We start from the raw sequence: 12,950 nt of genomic DNA on the forward strand, positions 1-12,950 counted from the left end.
GCAGCTGATCGGTCACCGTCCCTGGGTTGGGGAGCAGGCCTGGGCCTCCTCTGTCCGCAGCCACTTCCCTCTCTGGGCTACCCGCTCCTTTGGCATGTCATTTTGGGGGGATGAGGCCAAAAAGAACCCCCAATACCCCCACCCGGGTTTCCTGGGTCCTTGGCTGGGCTGCCTCCTTCTCACCTTTCAGGGGCTCCCTTGCCCAACGCACATGCTCTGCTCAAGGTCTGCAGAAGTCCATCGTGGAGAAACAGGGAAATGCACGCCTCCTCCCTCCTCAGGGAGTGGAGGCCTACGTAGCTCTAGAGAACTCCTCGGTTTCCGACTTGGTGCTTTGCTGCTCCCCTTCAGCAAGACGCTGTCTGTGTTCTTTCCTCCACCCCCCCACCCCCCACCCTGCACTGCATCTGTGCTCCTGATGCTAATTCTAGGAAATGAGCAAAAACATTTCCTATCTCTTTCGAAATTCTTGGTCTGTTATTATTTCAATTTAATTGGCCTACCCTTTACTCTAAGACACGTACAGCCCAGGTTTGGGACTTTTGGATGGCCCAAGGCTATTCTAGCCCCCAAAACTCCGAATGCACAAACAAGAGCATCTTTCCTTAATAACACATGCCCTGCTCACCTGTGTAAGATTTGTGTTCACGTCTGAAGAGTCCTTAAAATCTGGCTTGTAATAAAGAAGCCAGCATTTCGAACACTGAGGGAGACCTAGATCTCATCTCTGGTATTTGAGTGATGGATGTTGCATGCTTTGGTCTCACCAGATGACCTGGACATTTGCAGAAAAGATTCCTGTCTTTATTTGCCAGATGTAATGTAGGAGCCTGGCTGAGGAATGCCAAGTCACTTCAGTCGTGTCCAACACTGTGACCCTATGGACAGTAGCCTGCCAGGCTCCTCTGTCCATGGGATTCTCTAGGCAAGAGTACTGGAGTGGGTAGCCATTCCCTTCTCCAGGGGATCTTCCCGACTCATGGATTGAACCCGTGTCTCTCATATCTCCTGCATTGGCAGGGGGATTCTTTACCACTAGCACCACCTGGGAAGCCTGGCTGACAGGTAAGCTCAAAACCACCTTGATGAACTTATCTTCTTGACTCCTTCCAATCTTTCCTGGAACAAGGTGGGAAGCAATAAAGGTACAGATGCCTGAAAACAGGCAACGAACAAGAGATGCATTGCAGTGTCGGGACTAAACCTGCTGTAACTTTTCCCCTTACTTTTGTTTTTCCCTCTGAACCATCCAGGTCAAGTAATAAAATGTTATTGGTCGTTTCGGAAGCCCCTCCATGTGCACCCAAGATAGGAAGGAATCATTACCTTGCAATGGATGCTACTCACTTCCTTTTTATTCAAGCCCAGCTGTGAGGCATGTGGAATCTTAGTTCCCTGACCAGATATCGAATCTGTGTCCCCTGCACTGGAAGTGTGGAGTCTTAACCGCTGGGCCGCCAGGAAAGTCCCAAGTCCTTACTTCCTTGCATTTGGCTCTTTATACTTGCATCACGTGCTATGCATCCCAAGTCTCAATAATTTAATCTTGTCTTTTTTTTTTCTGCTGTAACTGTTTTTTTATTGTGGTAAAACAAGCGCAAGATGAAATTTACCATTAGTGACGTTTAGCACATTTATCTGGTCCTAAACATTTACACATGTTGTGGAACCATCACCAGTCTATTTCCAGAAATCTTTGTCCCAAAAGGAAACCCTGTCATTTAGCTGTCATTCCCCACCCCCACCAGCTCCTGGAAACCACCAACCTACTTTCTATTTCTGTGGATTTCCCACCTCTGGGCATTTCATGTAAATGGACTCATACAGCACAAGATCTTTGTGTCTGGCTTCTCAGCAAGCTGTTTACAATAAATGCTGGAGTTTTATGTCTCTCCTATCTGGCAGGAATGGTAACAAGCCTAATCTGGAGCTTTTGGACTTTGCAGGACTGGAGGGTAATCTAACAATGACAAAGCCAGCAGAGAGGGGACAGTTTTCAAATATGGCTGATGGATGTCCCCGGGGGAAGCTGTTTGGTGCAATGCCTGATTTAGGGCTCAGGATCTGTAAAGAACAGAGTCATTTGACTGTTTGTGGGGAAACTTTCAGTAACTCACTCTAGATGAACGCTTGGTCATTAATAAGATTAACTGTGAAAAAAAGATTAATTGTGAACAAAATATGGTCTATTAAAAAAGAAAAAGTTAACCCCTGGCCTTTCTTGTACTGTTTTTGCCTAATAATTTTTTTAAATATGATCTTTTTTCATGTTAAAAATGCACAGTATAACTGTAATAAGGCATTTCCAAGTACAGGTAAGGGTCGTGTGGTTCTTCTGAGGGATCTTAGCAAAGAGACCAGTGGGGTGATGGATGGAACCATACCCGAGCGTGCTCTACTGTGAGTTTTTATGTTTATGTGCAAATCAACAGCTCTAGTGCCAGGGAAGGAACTGAGGCAGGGGCAGAACCGCTTGCCTTCCCTGGCACAGGAATTCTTGGTTTTCAAGAAGTCATATTATTTTCCTTTCTGCCACTTGAGAACATTGCTTACACGTTAGTTTCTGGAGCTCTTGAATTATCCTCCTGACATTGAGTCCATTCCTAGATGCTCCAAAAGTAGCTTCATTGAAAGGAAAAATGAGAACAAAGTCGCCTGCCTGGGGCCTGGGCACCCAACTGCTGTCCGGCTGGACGCACAGGGAGAGGCCCTTCTCCCGGCCGCGGGACTGGATGAGCGACGCGCAGGGGATGAGCGCCCTGAGGCCCGGGTGCCTGGCCCTGTCCTTCGGCTTGGCTTTGGGAGGCTCCCTCGGCGGCGGGTGTGCCTCCTTCTGCCTGCTCAGCGCTTCTCGGGGCTGGCAGGTGTGCCAGTCTTCAGGGCACGTTCTGACCGCTTTCTTCACAGGAGTTTCGTCCTTACTGAACGTTCTTCTGCTCCTGAGTTGTGGGAAGGACTCGTAAGGAAGGTTGCTGTCCCAGCCTCTGTTTTTCGGAGCAAGGGAGACACCAGAGCTTCCGCTGGCAGCCCTGCAGCTCTCCTTCCTCTCGTTTCTGAGACTGTGTGACTGAATCAGCTCGATGGTGTCGTGGATAAGCCTCCTCTTCACGGACACATCGGCCGAACAGTCGAGGGACAGGGCTGGGCTGTAGTTGACCTCCAAAAGCCACGGCTTCAAGTTGTCATCGATGAGGATGTCGAATCCAAAGAGCTCGAAGCAGTTGGCTGCGAAGGGGATGGAGGGTGCGATGGCCAGCACGGTGAGGATCACCATGCGGTTGATCTTCTGCCAGAGGAGCAGGTCATCCACGTCCCAGCTCCGCAGGTACGAGAAGAAGCGGCTGAGGGTCCACTTGCAGCCGCTGCCCACCACCTCTTTGATCTTCTCATATGAGGCCCCGGACCTGTTGATGCTGCTGTTGGTCAAATGGGCATAGCTGTTCTGCAGATCACCGAGGTCAAACTTTTCTGTGGCAAAGCGCACCAGCCCTTCCTGGTAGATGTAGATGGTCAAAGGCTTGAAGCTGGTGACGCACACGTAGACGCGGAGGTCACACTTGTATCTCCCGACAAGCAGAGGGTTGCAGATGTATTTCTGCATGATACGTGTGTCGGCAAAGATCAGGTTTTTAATGTCACTGAAAATGATGATTCCTCGTCCTCGAGAGAGCTCTGCGGGCTTGCAAATCCAGTAGCTGAGCTTGGTGTCCAGCGCCTGCTTCTCCTTGAAGTACTCGGCCACAAACTTGCTGTAGTCGCTGGGCATGACGAACGTGGGGGGCAGGAACTCGTACGGGGGGCTGCCATACAGCCGCTCCATGTGTCTCAGGCGTTTGGCCAGGAGGTCCTTCCTGGTGAGCCTGGTGGTGCCTGGGTGGTGGTTCAGGCACTGCCAGGGCTTGACGTTGACGTGCTCGGCCATCCGGAAAGAGGAGGTCCTCCAGTAGAGGTTCCAGTCCTCCATGTTCTGCTCTTGCTGGTCAAACTTGCTCCAGCCACGCTCCAGAAGGACACTCTGCACCACCTCGGGGGTGGTCTCATCCACCCGGAACACCAGGGGCTTCAGACTGGCCCCTGGAGGCTCATCTTCAGCCATCAGGTAAGGTTTTGTTTTCTAGAATTGGATGATCAGAAAAGTGTTAGAGGAATGAGATGGAGAAGGAGTTTGGGATTAACAAACATACATAAATGGCAACCCCCTCCAGTATCCTAGCCTGGAGAATCCCACGGACAGAGGAGCCTGGCAGGCTATAGTCCATGGAGTCACAAAGAGTCGGACACAACTGAAGTGACTCGCATACACACACATAAAACTGAGTCACTTTGTCGTGCAGCAGAAACTAACTCAACATTGTAAAGCAACTATGAAGTGAAGTGAAAGTCACTCAGTCGTGTCTGACTGTTTGTGACCCCATGGACTATACAGTTCACGGAATTCTCCAGGCCAGAATACTGGAGTGGGTAGTCTTTCCCTTCTCCAGGGGATTGTCCCAACCCAGGGATTGAACCCAGGTCTCCCTCATTGAAGGCGGATTCTTTACCATCTAAGCCACCAGGGAAGCCCAAGAATCCTGGAGTGGGCAGCCTATCCCTTCTCGAGGGGATCTTCCCAACCCAGGAATCTAACTGGGGTCTCCTGCATTGCAGGTGGATTCTTTACCAACTGAGCTATGAGGGAAGCCCCAACTTCAGGGAAGGAAGTAAAGCAACTATACTTCAACAAAAAGATAAAAAATATTGTTAGAAAAGAGGTTGGGCGGACAGATGAAGACCTGGTGGAGACTTCACCTAGGAGTCCAGGTCCTGAGGTCGCCTGTGGTCTCTACCCTCACAGACGTTATCCTGTTTCGCGGACGCTTGCCTCTGCACAAACACGCCCATCTCTGCTGCCTACAGACTCAGCCCCACCAGTTCTCACGCTCTTCTCCTTGGAGCTCACCAGCGCCCCTCCTATGAGGACGAGTTAAACGTGCTTACAGGGACACAGCTACACTTCCACAGAGCCACAGTGGACTCTGTTGGCTCCAAAGTGAGCATTGTTCAGAGCAAAAATGGCCAAGTTTCTACAGTTAAATGAATCTGAGCATGTGTAAAATGCTGGGAACAGTGGTGTTACGAGATTAGCCAGGGTCTTGTTGGCCTGAGAAGTTTCAGGAACTCGGGCTGGGCCCCTGTGACCGTCTCCTAGGGCCCACCTCATAGTCCCAGGGCCTGGTGGTGTTTCAGAGGCCCCGGTTTTTTCAAATATTAGCTCATTTGCAAGAAAGAGTTGAGAAAGAACATTGGAGTTTTTAAAAACTCATTCTGTGATAGCAATGGTTGTCTGAGGATTGCATCTCACATTTTACAAGAGAAACAGAAAGTACAGATTCAACAGTTTTCTAAACTTTCAAGAAAACAGGATCATTTGTGAGAAAAACCAAAACTGATGATGAAGCTTGAGGCTTTGGTATGACCTAGAAAAAAGGTAAAAATAGTCACAGCCTCTTGGAGAAAACGTCAGTATTCCAAAGTCCTTTGTTCCCATCAAAAATTTCAAGTTCAGGCCACTTTGACTGTTTCTCTGACCATATTTGTATCATTCATGCATAATTAATCACATAAAGCGACATAAATAATTTATTTGATGGAAATTTTGTGGTGTTTGGGAGATTCCAACTGATGGAACAGGAGTTGATGTGACATGCACTGTATTTTCAGGGTAGCCAGTCTGCACAAGAAAGGAAGGAAGGGAAGAAGGAAAGAAGGAAGAAAGTGATAAAATAAGATTAATTATTTTAAGGCAGGACAAGAAAAAAATTAAACATAAAATTCCGTGTGTGTGTGTGTGTGTGTGTTTGGGCCATGTGCATCTCATTACATGTTAACCAGAGTCCCTCAAAGATGGGAGGGCCTGGGCAACCGTAAAGGTCAAGTTTTTTCTTTCTTCTGATATTAGCAATGAAACTTCATAAAAGTAGAGTGTTCTTTCCCAGCTCTGTAGAAGGTCATGGAAACTTACTGTTTGCTCTGTACGTGTTTACTCAGACTATGGATCCTTGGTGCACTTTATGTAAAGTAGCCGTGTGCTATCTTGATGTACGGTTCTTGTCTCAAATATACATGGCTATGCCTTTGACTTCTAACAGATGGGACCATTCTCCGAGCATTCTGAGCCTCTACTTCCTGGGTTATAATCCTCAATTCAGCTCCAATAAAATTCCCTTCTTTCTTCTTCCTAACTTGATAGTTAATTGAATTTTCATCAACAAAAGAAGGAAAGAAAGAAGGATGGAAGAAAGGAAGGGAGGGAAGCAAGGATGAAAGGGCCTGGGCGGGGAGGCTCCACTTGCTACCCGCCTTCTTTTCCATATCTGCAGCTGAGAGAAGCTGTCGAAGAGGAAAGGAGATGCTTGTTGCCAAGTGACCTTGTCTCTGAACTGAAGCCACCTGTAGGGTAGGGGTCGCCTCTGCTATCAAGGCTGCCAACAGGCTAGGAAGGGGCTTCCAAATGAGGGTCCAAAAGAGTTGTGAACAGAGCAGAATCAACAAAATGAGTGTGCGTGCCTTCAGCATTGTTACTGCTTTGACCTGGAACGTATAGGATTTATAGATCTGTCGTGGCTGGTACAGAATTCAGTCTTTGCGATTGATTGTGATGTTTTCAAACTGTGTTCAATGGTATTAACATGTATTTCAAGCCGTGTGTGTGTGTGTGTGAGTGTGAGTACATTTGTCAGTGTGTACATTTGTGTGTGTGTATGGCAGGGGTGAGGGTGGGGGTAGGGGTGGGTGAGGCTGGCTCAAATAATGATGGAAGCTGGATTAAACAAAGTTAAAAATGCTTCTTTTCTATCTCCAGGAAAGTTGCCATTATTGAACAGGATACCCTCTTCAGGTGTATGTGACAAGCTAATGCATGCATTTCACAAAACTGGTGTAAGAAATGCCGAGTCAGACCAACCAGCTGGACTGGTGTCCAGGTTCTGGCCACCTCCGCCTTCTCCCAGCTTGGGAGTAGACCTCTCAGAGGCTCAAGAGAAGGTGTGGTCTGACCAGAGCCCGCTTCACCTGCAATCAGGGCTCGGAGGCCGGAGTCGGCCTTCCCCGGCCTGTGCAGGTGGCGGTCAGAGAAGCCGGAGGACAGAAACGGGAAACGCTGCTCCCAGGCAGCTCCGTCGGCCTGGGTCTGCTCCCACGTCGGAGCCCAGAAGGCCATGGCTCATCCTGGGGTGGGTGGTCGGGGGGAACGTCGTCTGAGGAGGCTGCGTCCTGGCAGACACTGCCCTTGGACCCACTTTCCTCTTAAAATCTCACTGAGAAACCAAATGCATATTTGAGCTTTTTCTCATGAATAAAAGTCCTTCTGGAGCTACTTGAAATGTGTTTATCCTGCCTTGTTCTGACTCAGGTGCTGACGACAACAAATAGTTCAGTTAAGAAAAATGCGTGTTGGGTATGTGTGTAGGGGTTAAAAATGGGTTGGACCATCATCAAAGAATCTACAAACAATAAATGCTGGAGAGGGTGTGTATGGAGGGAAGGACACTGTTGGTGGGAATGGAAATTGGTGTGACCATGCGGAGAACAGTATTAAGGTTCCTTAAAAACCAAATATAGAGCGACCATGCGATCTCACAATCCCACCCCTGGGCAGAGCTCCAGAGAAAACCATAATTTGAAAAGGTACATGCACCCCCAATATTCATTGCAGCACTCTTTATAATAGCCAAGGCATGGAAGCAACCTAGACGTCCATCAAAAGACAAAGACGTGGTATGTATATACAGTGGAGCATTACTCATCCACACAAAGGAACCAAATAATGTTGTTTGCAGTAACATAGATAGACCTAGAGACTGTCATACTCAGTGAAATAAGCCAGAAAAAGAGAGACAAATGCCATATAATGTCATTCATATGTGGAATCTAAATAAGATAGTGCAAAGGAACTTATTTACAAAACAGAAATAGTCACAGATGTAGAAAACAGACTTATGGTTACGGGTGGAGGGGTAAGCTGGAGGCTGAGATTGACATACACACACTATTATATATAAAATAGACAACTGATAAGAACTTACTGTTCAGCTCAGGGAACTCTACTCAATATTCTGCAATGACCTACATGGGAAAAGAATCTAAAAATGAATGGATATATATATGTGTGCGTGTGTGTGTATAACTGAATCACTTCGCTGTACACCTGAAACTAACACAACACTGTAAATCAACTAGACTCTAATTTATAAAAGAAAAACAGGTTGGAAACAAACTCTGAAGCCCTTCCATGGGAGGAGGGACGTGGGTCATAGAGAGTTCCTTGGAAACTGGTACATCCTGGAATGCTCCCAAGCCAGCATCCCCAAGGAGAGGGGTCCCCGCCCCGAGGATGGAGGCCGTGGTGGGTCTCTGTCCCTGGAGGAAGCGGCGGGCAGGAGCCCCCTCAGCTCTGGGGAGCTGTGAGCTCTGCAGACCCTGCAGCAGCCAAGGCCAGCATCCTCTCTGTGTGTGCCCGACACCACTGCCGTGAACGAACCCAGTGCCCAGTTCCTGAGATGAAAGCCCTCATCTGGACGGAAGATCCAGCACACAGGGCTGCAGAACCAGCCGTGAACTCAGCAGTGTGAACTAGAGCGCATCGAAGCCTAGGGAGCCTTGGAACGGGCTACCCGAGACTGACACTTCAGACAGGCCGAGTTCCATGTCTTCCGCGGGTGGTAACACACTGACTTCATGAGAGCGTGAGCTGGCCCAGGAGCAAGGCTCTTCCAGACACAGAGGAGGTCATGAGCGTAATCACAGTCTCATGACGTCATAGCTCAGTTGATAAAGAATCCACCTGCAATGCAGGAGACCCTGGTCCGAGTCCTGGGTCGGGAAGATCCCCTGGAGAAGGGATAGGCTACCCACTCCAGTATTCTTGGGCTTCCCTGGTGGCCCAGCTGGTAAGGAATCTGCCTGCAATGTGGGAGACCTGTGTTCAATCCTTGGGTTGGAAAGATTCCCTGGAGAAGGGAACGGCTACACACTCCAGTATTCTGGCCTGGAGAATTCTGTGGACTGTATAGTCCCTTGGGTCGCAAAGAGTCGGACACGACTGAGCGACTTTCACTTTCAGCCCTGGTCACACGCAATCCTGGCCATAAAGGAAGCTTCTCTTTCCCAGACCTTGATGATATCCCTGAGCACTCGGCTTCTGGGGAAGAGAGTCAGTCAGACAGCACTTCTGTCATCGCCGGAATCCCGGCTCCTGGGATGCCCCGTGGGCCCATTGCTTCTCCCGAAAGACCGGTCGCTGCACAAGCGTTCCTAGCAGGGGCTGGCTCCCAGGCCCCATCAGACTGCCAGTTCTCATGCTTCCTTCCAAAGTAGACCCTCAGAGAAGAACTGGGAGTTCTTTTTTTTTTTAATTCACATTTTATTTTTTGGCACTTTCACTGCTTAAAGGACAAACTGCCCCGGGGCAGATTCCACGGGAACGGGATCCCACTAAAGTATTAAACCATCTAATTAACACCATGCCCTTCATTCGCCAATGAACTGAGAGAGGGAATGTGTGGGAGCGGGGAGAGGGACCTTCTCGGGTGACCCTGATTCAGACGCAGCGCACAGATTCCACCCAAGTGGAGAGTCCGGTTCCATAAGAAACATTGGTCAGTGGATATGACCGACGAGCCTGTTTATAGCGTGTATGTGCACGAGACACAAGTCATAAAACTGTATGTTTCTACAGAAAGGCCTTGATATTTCAATTTGAAAAGTTAAATCCAAAAATATTTTCCCCGCCTTTTTCGGGAATTATTGGAGATTTCCTTTACAAAGCCTTTATTTGCATGCGTCTCTTGTGAAAATGTGATTTCCTTTTCTTTCTTATTACTAATAGCATTACCTTCAGTCACACTGTAAGTATATTTTAAAATGCCATCTTGTTCTGAATGTAGAATTTATAACCCACAGATGATATTTCACACTGCTTAGCACAGTGATTTTCAAATTGAGAAGTTAGTTGTTTAAACTTTAAAAAAAAATTCCATTTTTATTGAGTGGGAACAAGCAGTAGTTGGAGGTTCCAGCATAATTTTTCTAGGTGGTGAAGCCAGTTTATGGGGACAAATCAACCTCAACCGTTTGTCTCAGGGACGTCACCAACCTGTTTATCCCCCTTTCCTGATGCATAGTCTATATTTCGGTTGTGGTTTATAGTTTATAGAAACACCGAGTGCTTCTCACATTAAAAAAATCACCTGTATATGACTCGCCCTACTTTTTTAAGTCTATTGAATTTGTTACAATGTTGCTTTTCTTTTATGTTCTGGTTTCCTGGCCACAAGGCACGTAGGATTTTAACTCCCCAACCAGGGATCGAACCCCAACCTCTGTGTTGGAAGGTAAAGTCTTAACCACTGCACCACCAGGGAAGTCCCTGATTTGTCTTATTTTTTAAGTCAGCCAACTCAAGAGTTTCTTGTTACACTTGAAACTAATATTGTAAATCAACTATACTTCAATAATAACTTTTTAAAAAGAGTTCCTATGTACTACATACATACATGTTCTTTTCAGGAAAAGTTGACATTGTTTAAACCCAGAACAATTTTTCATTATTCTCAAACAGAACCCATGTGCCATTTTTGGTGTTAATTGTAAGGAAGTCTATTTTATCATTAAATCCTTCAGTTTCCTGAAGGCAAAGGCTGCTTCCAAACACATCTTGGGCCCAGCCTCCCTAGCACGGTTCATAAACGCTGGTGGAAGGGGACAGACTGGAAATGAAAATTCTACCACCGTTTCAGGCTTCCCTGGTGGCTCAGACAGTAAAGAATCCGCCTGCTATGCCGGCAGGAAAGGACATCCGCTCACCGATCCTAGTGGCCCTGGACCCAGCGCCTCGCGGAGGGTGAGTCCTGGGTGCCGGCACGCTCAGGGGCCACCCTCCAGGCATGGGTGCGATGTCCAGGCGGGGGTGTGACGTCCTCCAGGCGTGAGTGCCATGGTCCCTGAGCCGGCTGGGTGTAAACGCAGGGAACCGAGCAGGAATGAAACTCAGGGAACCGAGCAGGAATGAAACTCTGTGTCCTCAGGCCCTGATCCAGGGGTGGGTTTGGGGTTTTCCCTCGGCAGGCACAGACCCCAGCGGAGAGGGGCAGGACCAGATGCAGGTGTGCGGGTCACCCTGTGATGCGGCCTGCTCTCCTCATAAACCCTGGGGGCCCGGTCAGGGTGTGGGCCCCAGGCTTCCCTCCCTCCAGACCACGCAGGCCGAGGGCTCAGGGCCTGGTCAGGGCGTGGGCCCCAGGCTTCCCTCCCTCCAGACCACACAGGCCAAGGGCTCAGGGCCTGGTCAGCATGTGGGCTCCAGGCTTCCTTCACCCATGCTCTGGAGGGCTTCCCTCCCTCCAGACCACGCAGGCCAAGGGCTCAGGGCCTGGTCAGCGTGTGGGCCCCAGACTTCCTTCACCCGCGCTCCGGAGGCCTTCCTTCCCTCCAGGAGACCATGCAGGCCGAGGCCAAGTGGTCCCGTCAATGATACTCCTGAGGACTCAGAGAAGAGGCGGTGGGCTCCTCTGGTGGGCCCCTGGGGATCTCCTGGGCTTTACTCTAGTGGGACCACAACAAATATTATTTCTACATAAAACATCTGCCTTTCCAAAGTGAACCTTTTTCATCCACTGAAGCCACAGCAGACGCCAGGTGGACGCAACCTCCAGGAAGGCTGCATGCTGCCCCAGGGTCTCGCCCCGTCTTCTGGGGCCTGTGGGCCGGGCCTGTGGGCTCTAGGCCTCAACCCAAGAGAGACGTCTCAGAGCTGGGGCCTCACAGAGAAGCTTTGTACGCAGCCCCTTCAGGGTCCAGCGTGCTATTACCTCACTGATAAATATGTACTGTTTCCCCATCACCTACCTCATTACAGGCACGGTTATAACCACTCAGGGCCAATAAACTGCTTTGCATAACTATATAAAAGCTGCACAACCCAGCAGCCAAAGATGCCGGCTGAGTGGTGTCAAGCAAAAGGGAATCACTGCAGATTTTCTAGTTGGCAAATCAGGAATAAAATCATTCATTGTACGGAGCCTAGAAGGCATCTTTCTTTTTCGGTTTGTTGTGTTCACTTGTTAATTATTCATCGCTGTCCTCCAGCTACCCACCTGGTAAATTTGCTAAAAACCAAGAGTACTTAAGTCCTCCCCCGGGTGTCTTGAGGCACAGCGGACGAAGGGCAGGTCTGGGAGGATGTCAGGGATGCGCACGCCGGGGGAGGCCTCCAGGCTGGAGTGACGGCGTCTGGACCTGAATTGTCTGAGTCTGATCAACAGCTGTAGATGTTCCGTTCAGTTTGAGACGGTCGCTTGAGCTTCCAGAGTTTCTAGCTGGGTGCCCTGCTGGGGGTCAGGGCTGGGAAAGGAGGTGATGGTTCAGATGAGAGGCGGTTGCTAAGGGCCCCTGAACAGCAAGGAGAATGCAGGGGGCACTTTTCTGATGACAATAATTGTCCTTTTCCAAAATGAGAAAACGCGTTTCTCCAAACTGTGTCTTTTCCACGTTCAGCCTCCTTTTGATCATTTCTCACTGGTCTCAGTTCTCTCCATGGCTTGAGTTCTCCAGGGCACCCTGGGCCTCCTCAGACATGGAAAGGCTTCAGGAGGGCTCAGTGCCTCCTGGTCTCTGACCACATGCAAAACCGACTCAAAGGGACGTCCAGGCTCCAGGGCAGGGCCGATCCAGGACTGCCTTCTGCCTGGCTCCACACCAAACCCTTTGAGGCTTTCTCTCATCAGTTACATGGACCTCACAGGCATCCACTGTTTACAGCGTCTGCTAACCTCACCCTCAAGCTCACAGGTCTGTTCTTCGTGGCTGGACCTCTGAGTCTCTGAGAGGATCAGGAGGAAGCTGGATTCATTATGATGTTTAAAATCTAGAATTTTCATGGAGTCCAAGGAAACTCTCAATCCATAATAGAATTT

General features: G+C 49.1%; 1 protein-coding gene and 1 long non-coding RNA gene across 5 annotated transcripts; one reads left to right on the forward strand and one right to left on the reverse strand.

Annotated features, from left to right (window-relative positions):
* Positions 1-1,337: 1,337 nt before the first annotated feature.
* TTLL2 (tubulin tyrosine ligase like 2) lies at positions 1,338-12,858 on the reverse strand. 4 transcript variants are annotated; one of them, XM_081529278.1, is made up of 3 exons: positions 12,132-12,858; positions 2,554-4,114; positions 1,338-1,570 (listed from the first exon to the last, which is right to left on the reverse strand). In XM_081529278.1, the coding sequence occupies exons 2-3, from the start codon at positions 4,094-4,096 to the stop codon at positions 1,533-1,535; spliced, it is 1,581 nt and encodes a 526-aa protein (XP_081385404.1). In that variant the 5' UTR covers positions 4,097-4,114; positions 12,132-12,858; the 3' UTR covers positions 1,338-1,532. The 4 variants fall into 4 exon arrangements, with proteins under 4 accessions (XP_081385404.1, XP_081385402.1, XP_081385401.1 ...); XM_081529276.1 differs by lacking the exon at positions 12,132-12,858 and adding an exon at positions 10,843-11,107; XM_081529275.1 differs by lacking the exon at positions 1,338-1,570 and having other exon boundaries at positions 2,392-4,114.
* Positions 10,843-12,056, forward strand: LOC145521153 (uncharacterized). The gene is made up of 2 exons (XR_014065177.1): positions 10,843-11,303; positions 11,392-12,056. It is a non-coding gene; the product is annotated as an uncharacterized LOC145521153 (long non-coding RNA).
* Positions 12,859-12,950: the final 92 nt, after the last annotated feature.

This window comes from Giraffa tippelskirchi, chromosome 9 (assembly GCF_054371585.1).
Source record: "Giraffa tippelskirchi isolate mGirTip1 chromosome 9, T2T-mGirTip1v1.2.pri, whole genome shotgun sequence".
In the NCBI taxonomy this organism is placed as follows: Eukaryota; Metazoa; Chordata; class Mammalia; order Artiodactyla; family Giraffidae; genus Giraffa; species Giraffa tippelskirchi.

Excerpts from the sequence above, each read along its gene's own strand:
- TTLL2 (XM_081529275.1), bottom strand. The coding sequence starts at position 4,096 with ATGGCTGAAGATGAGCCTCCAGGGGCCAGTCTGAAGCCCCTGGTGTTC.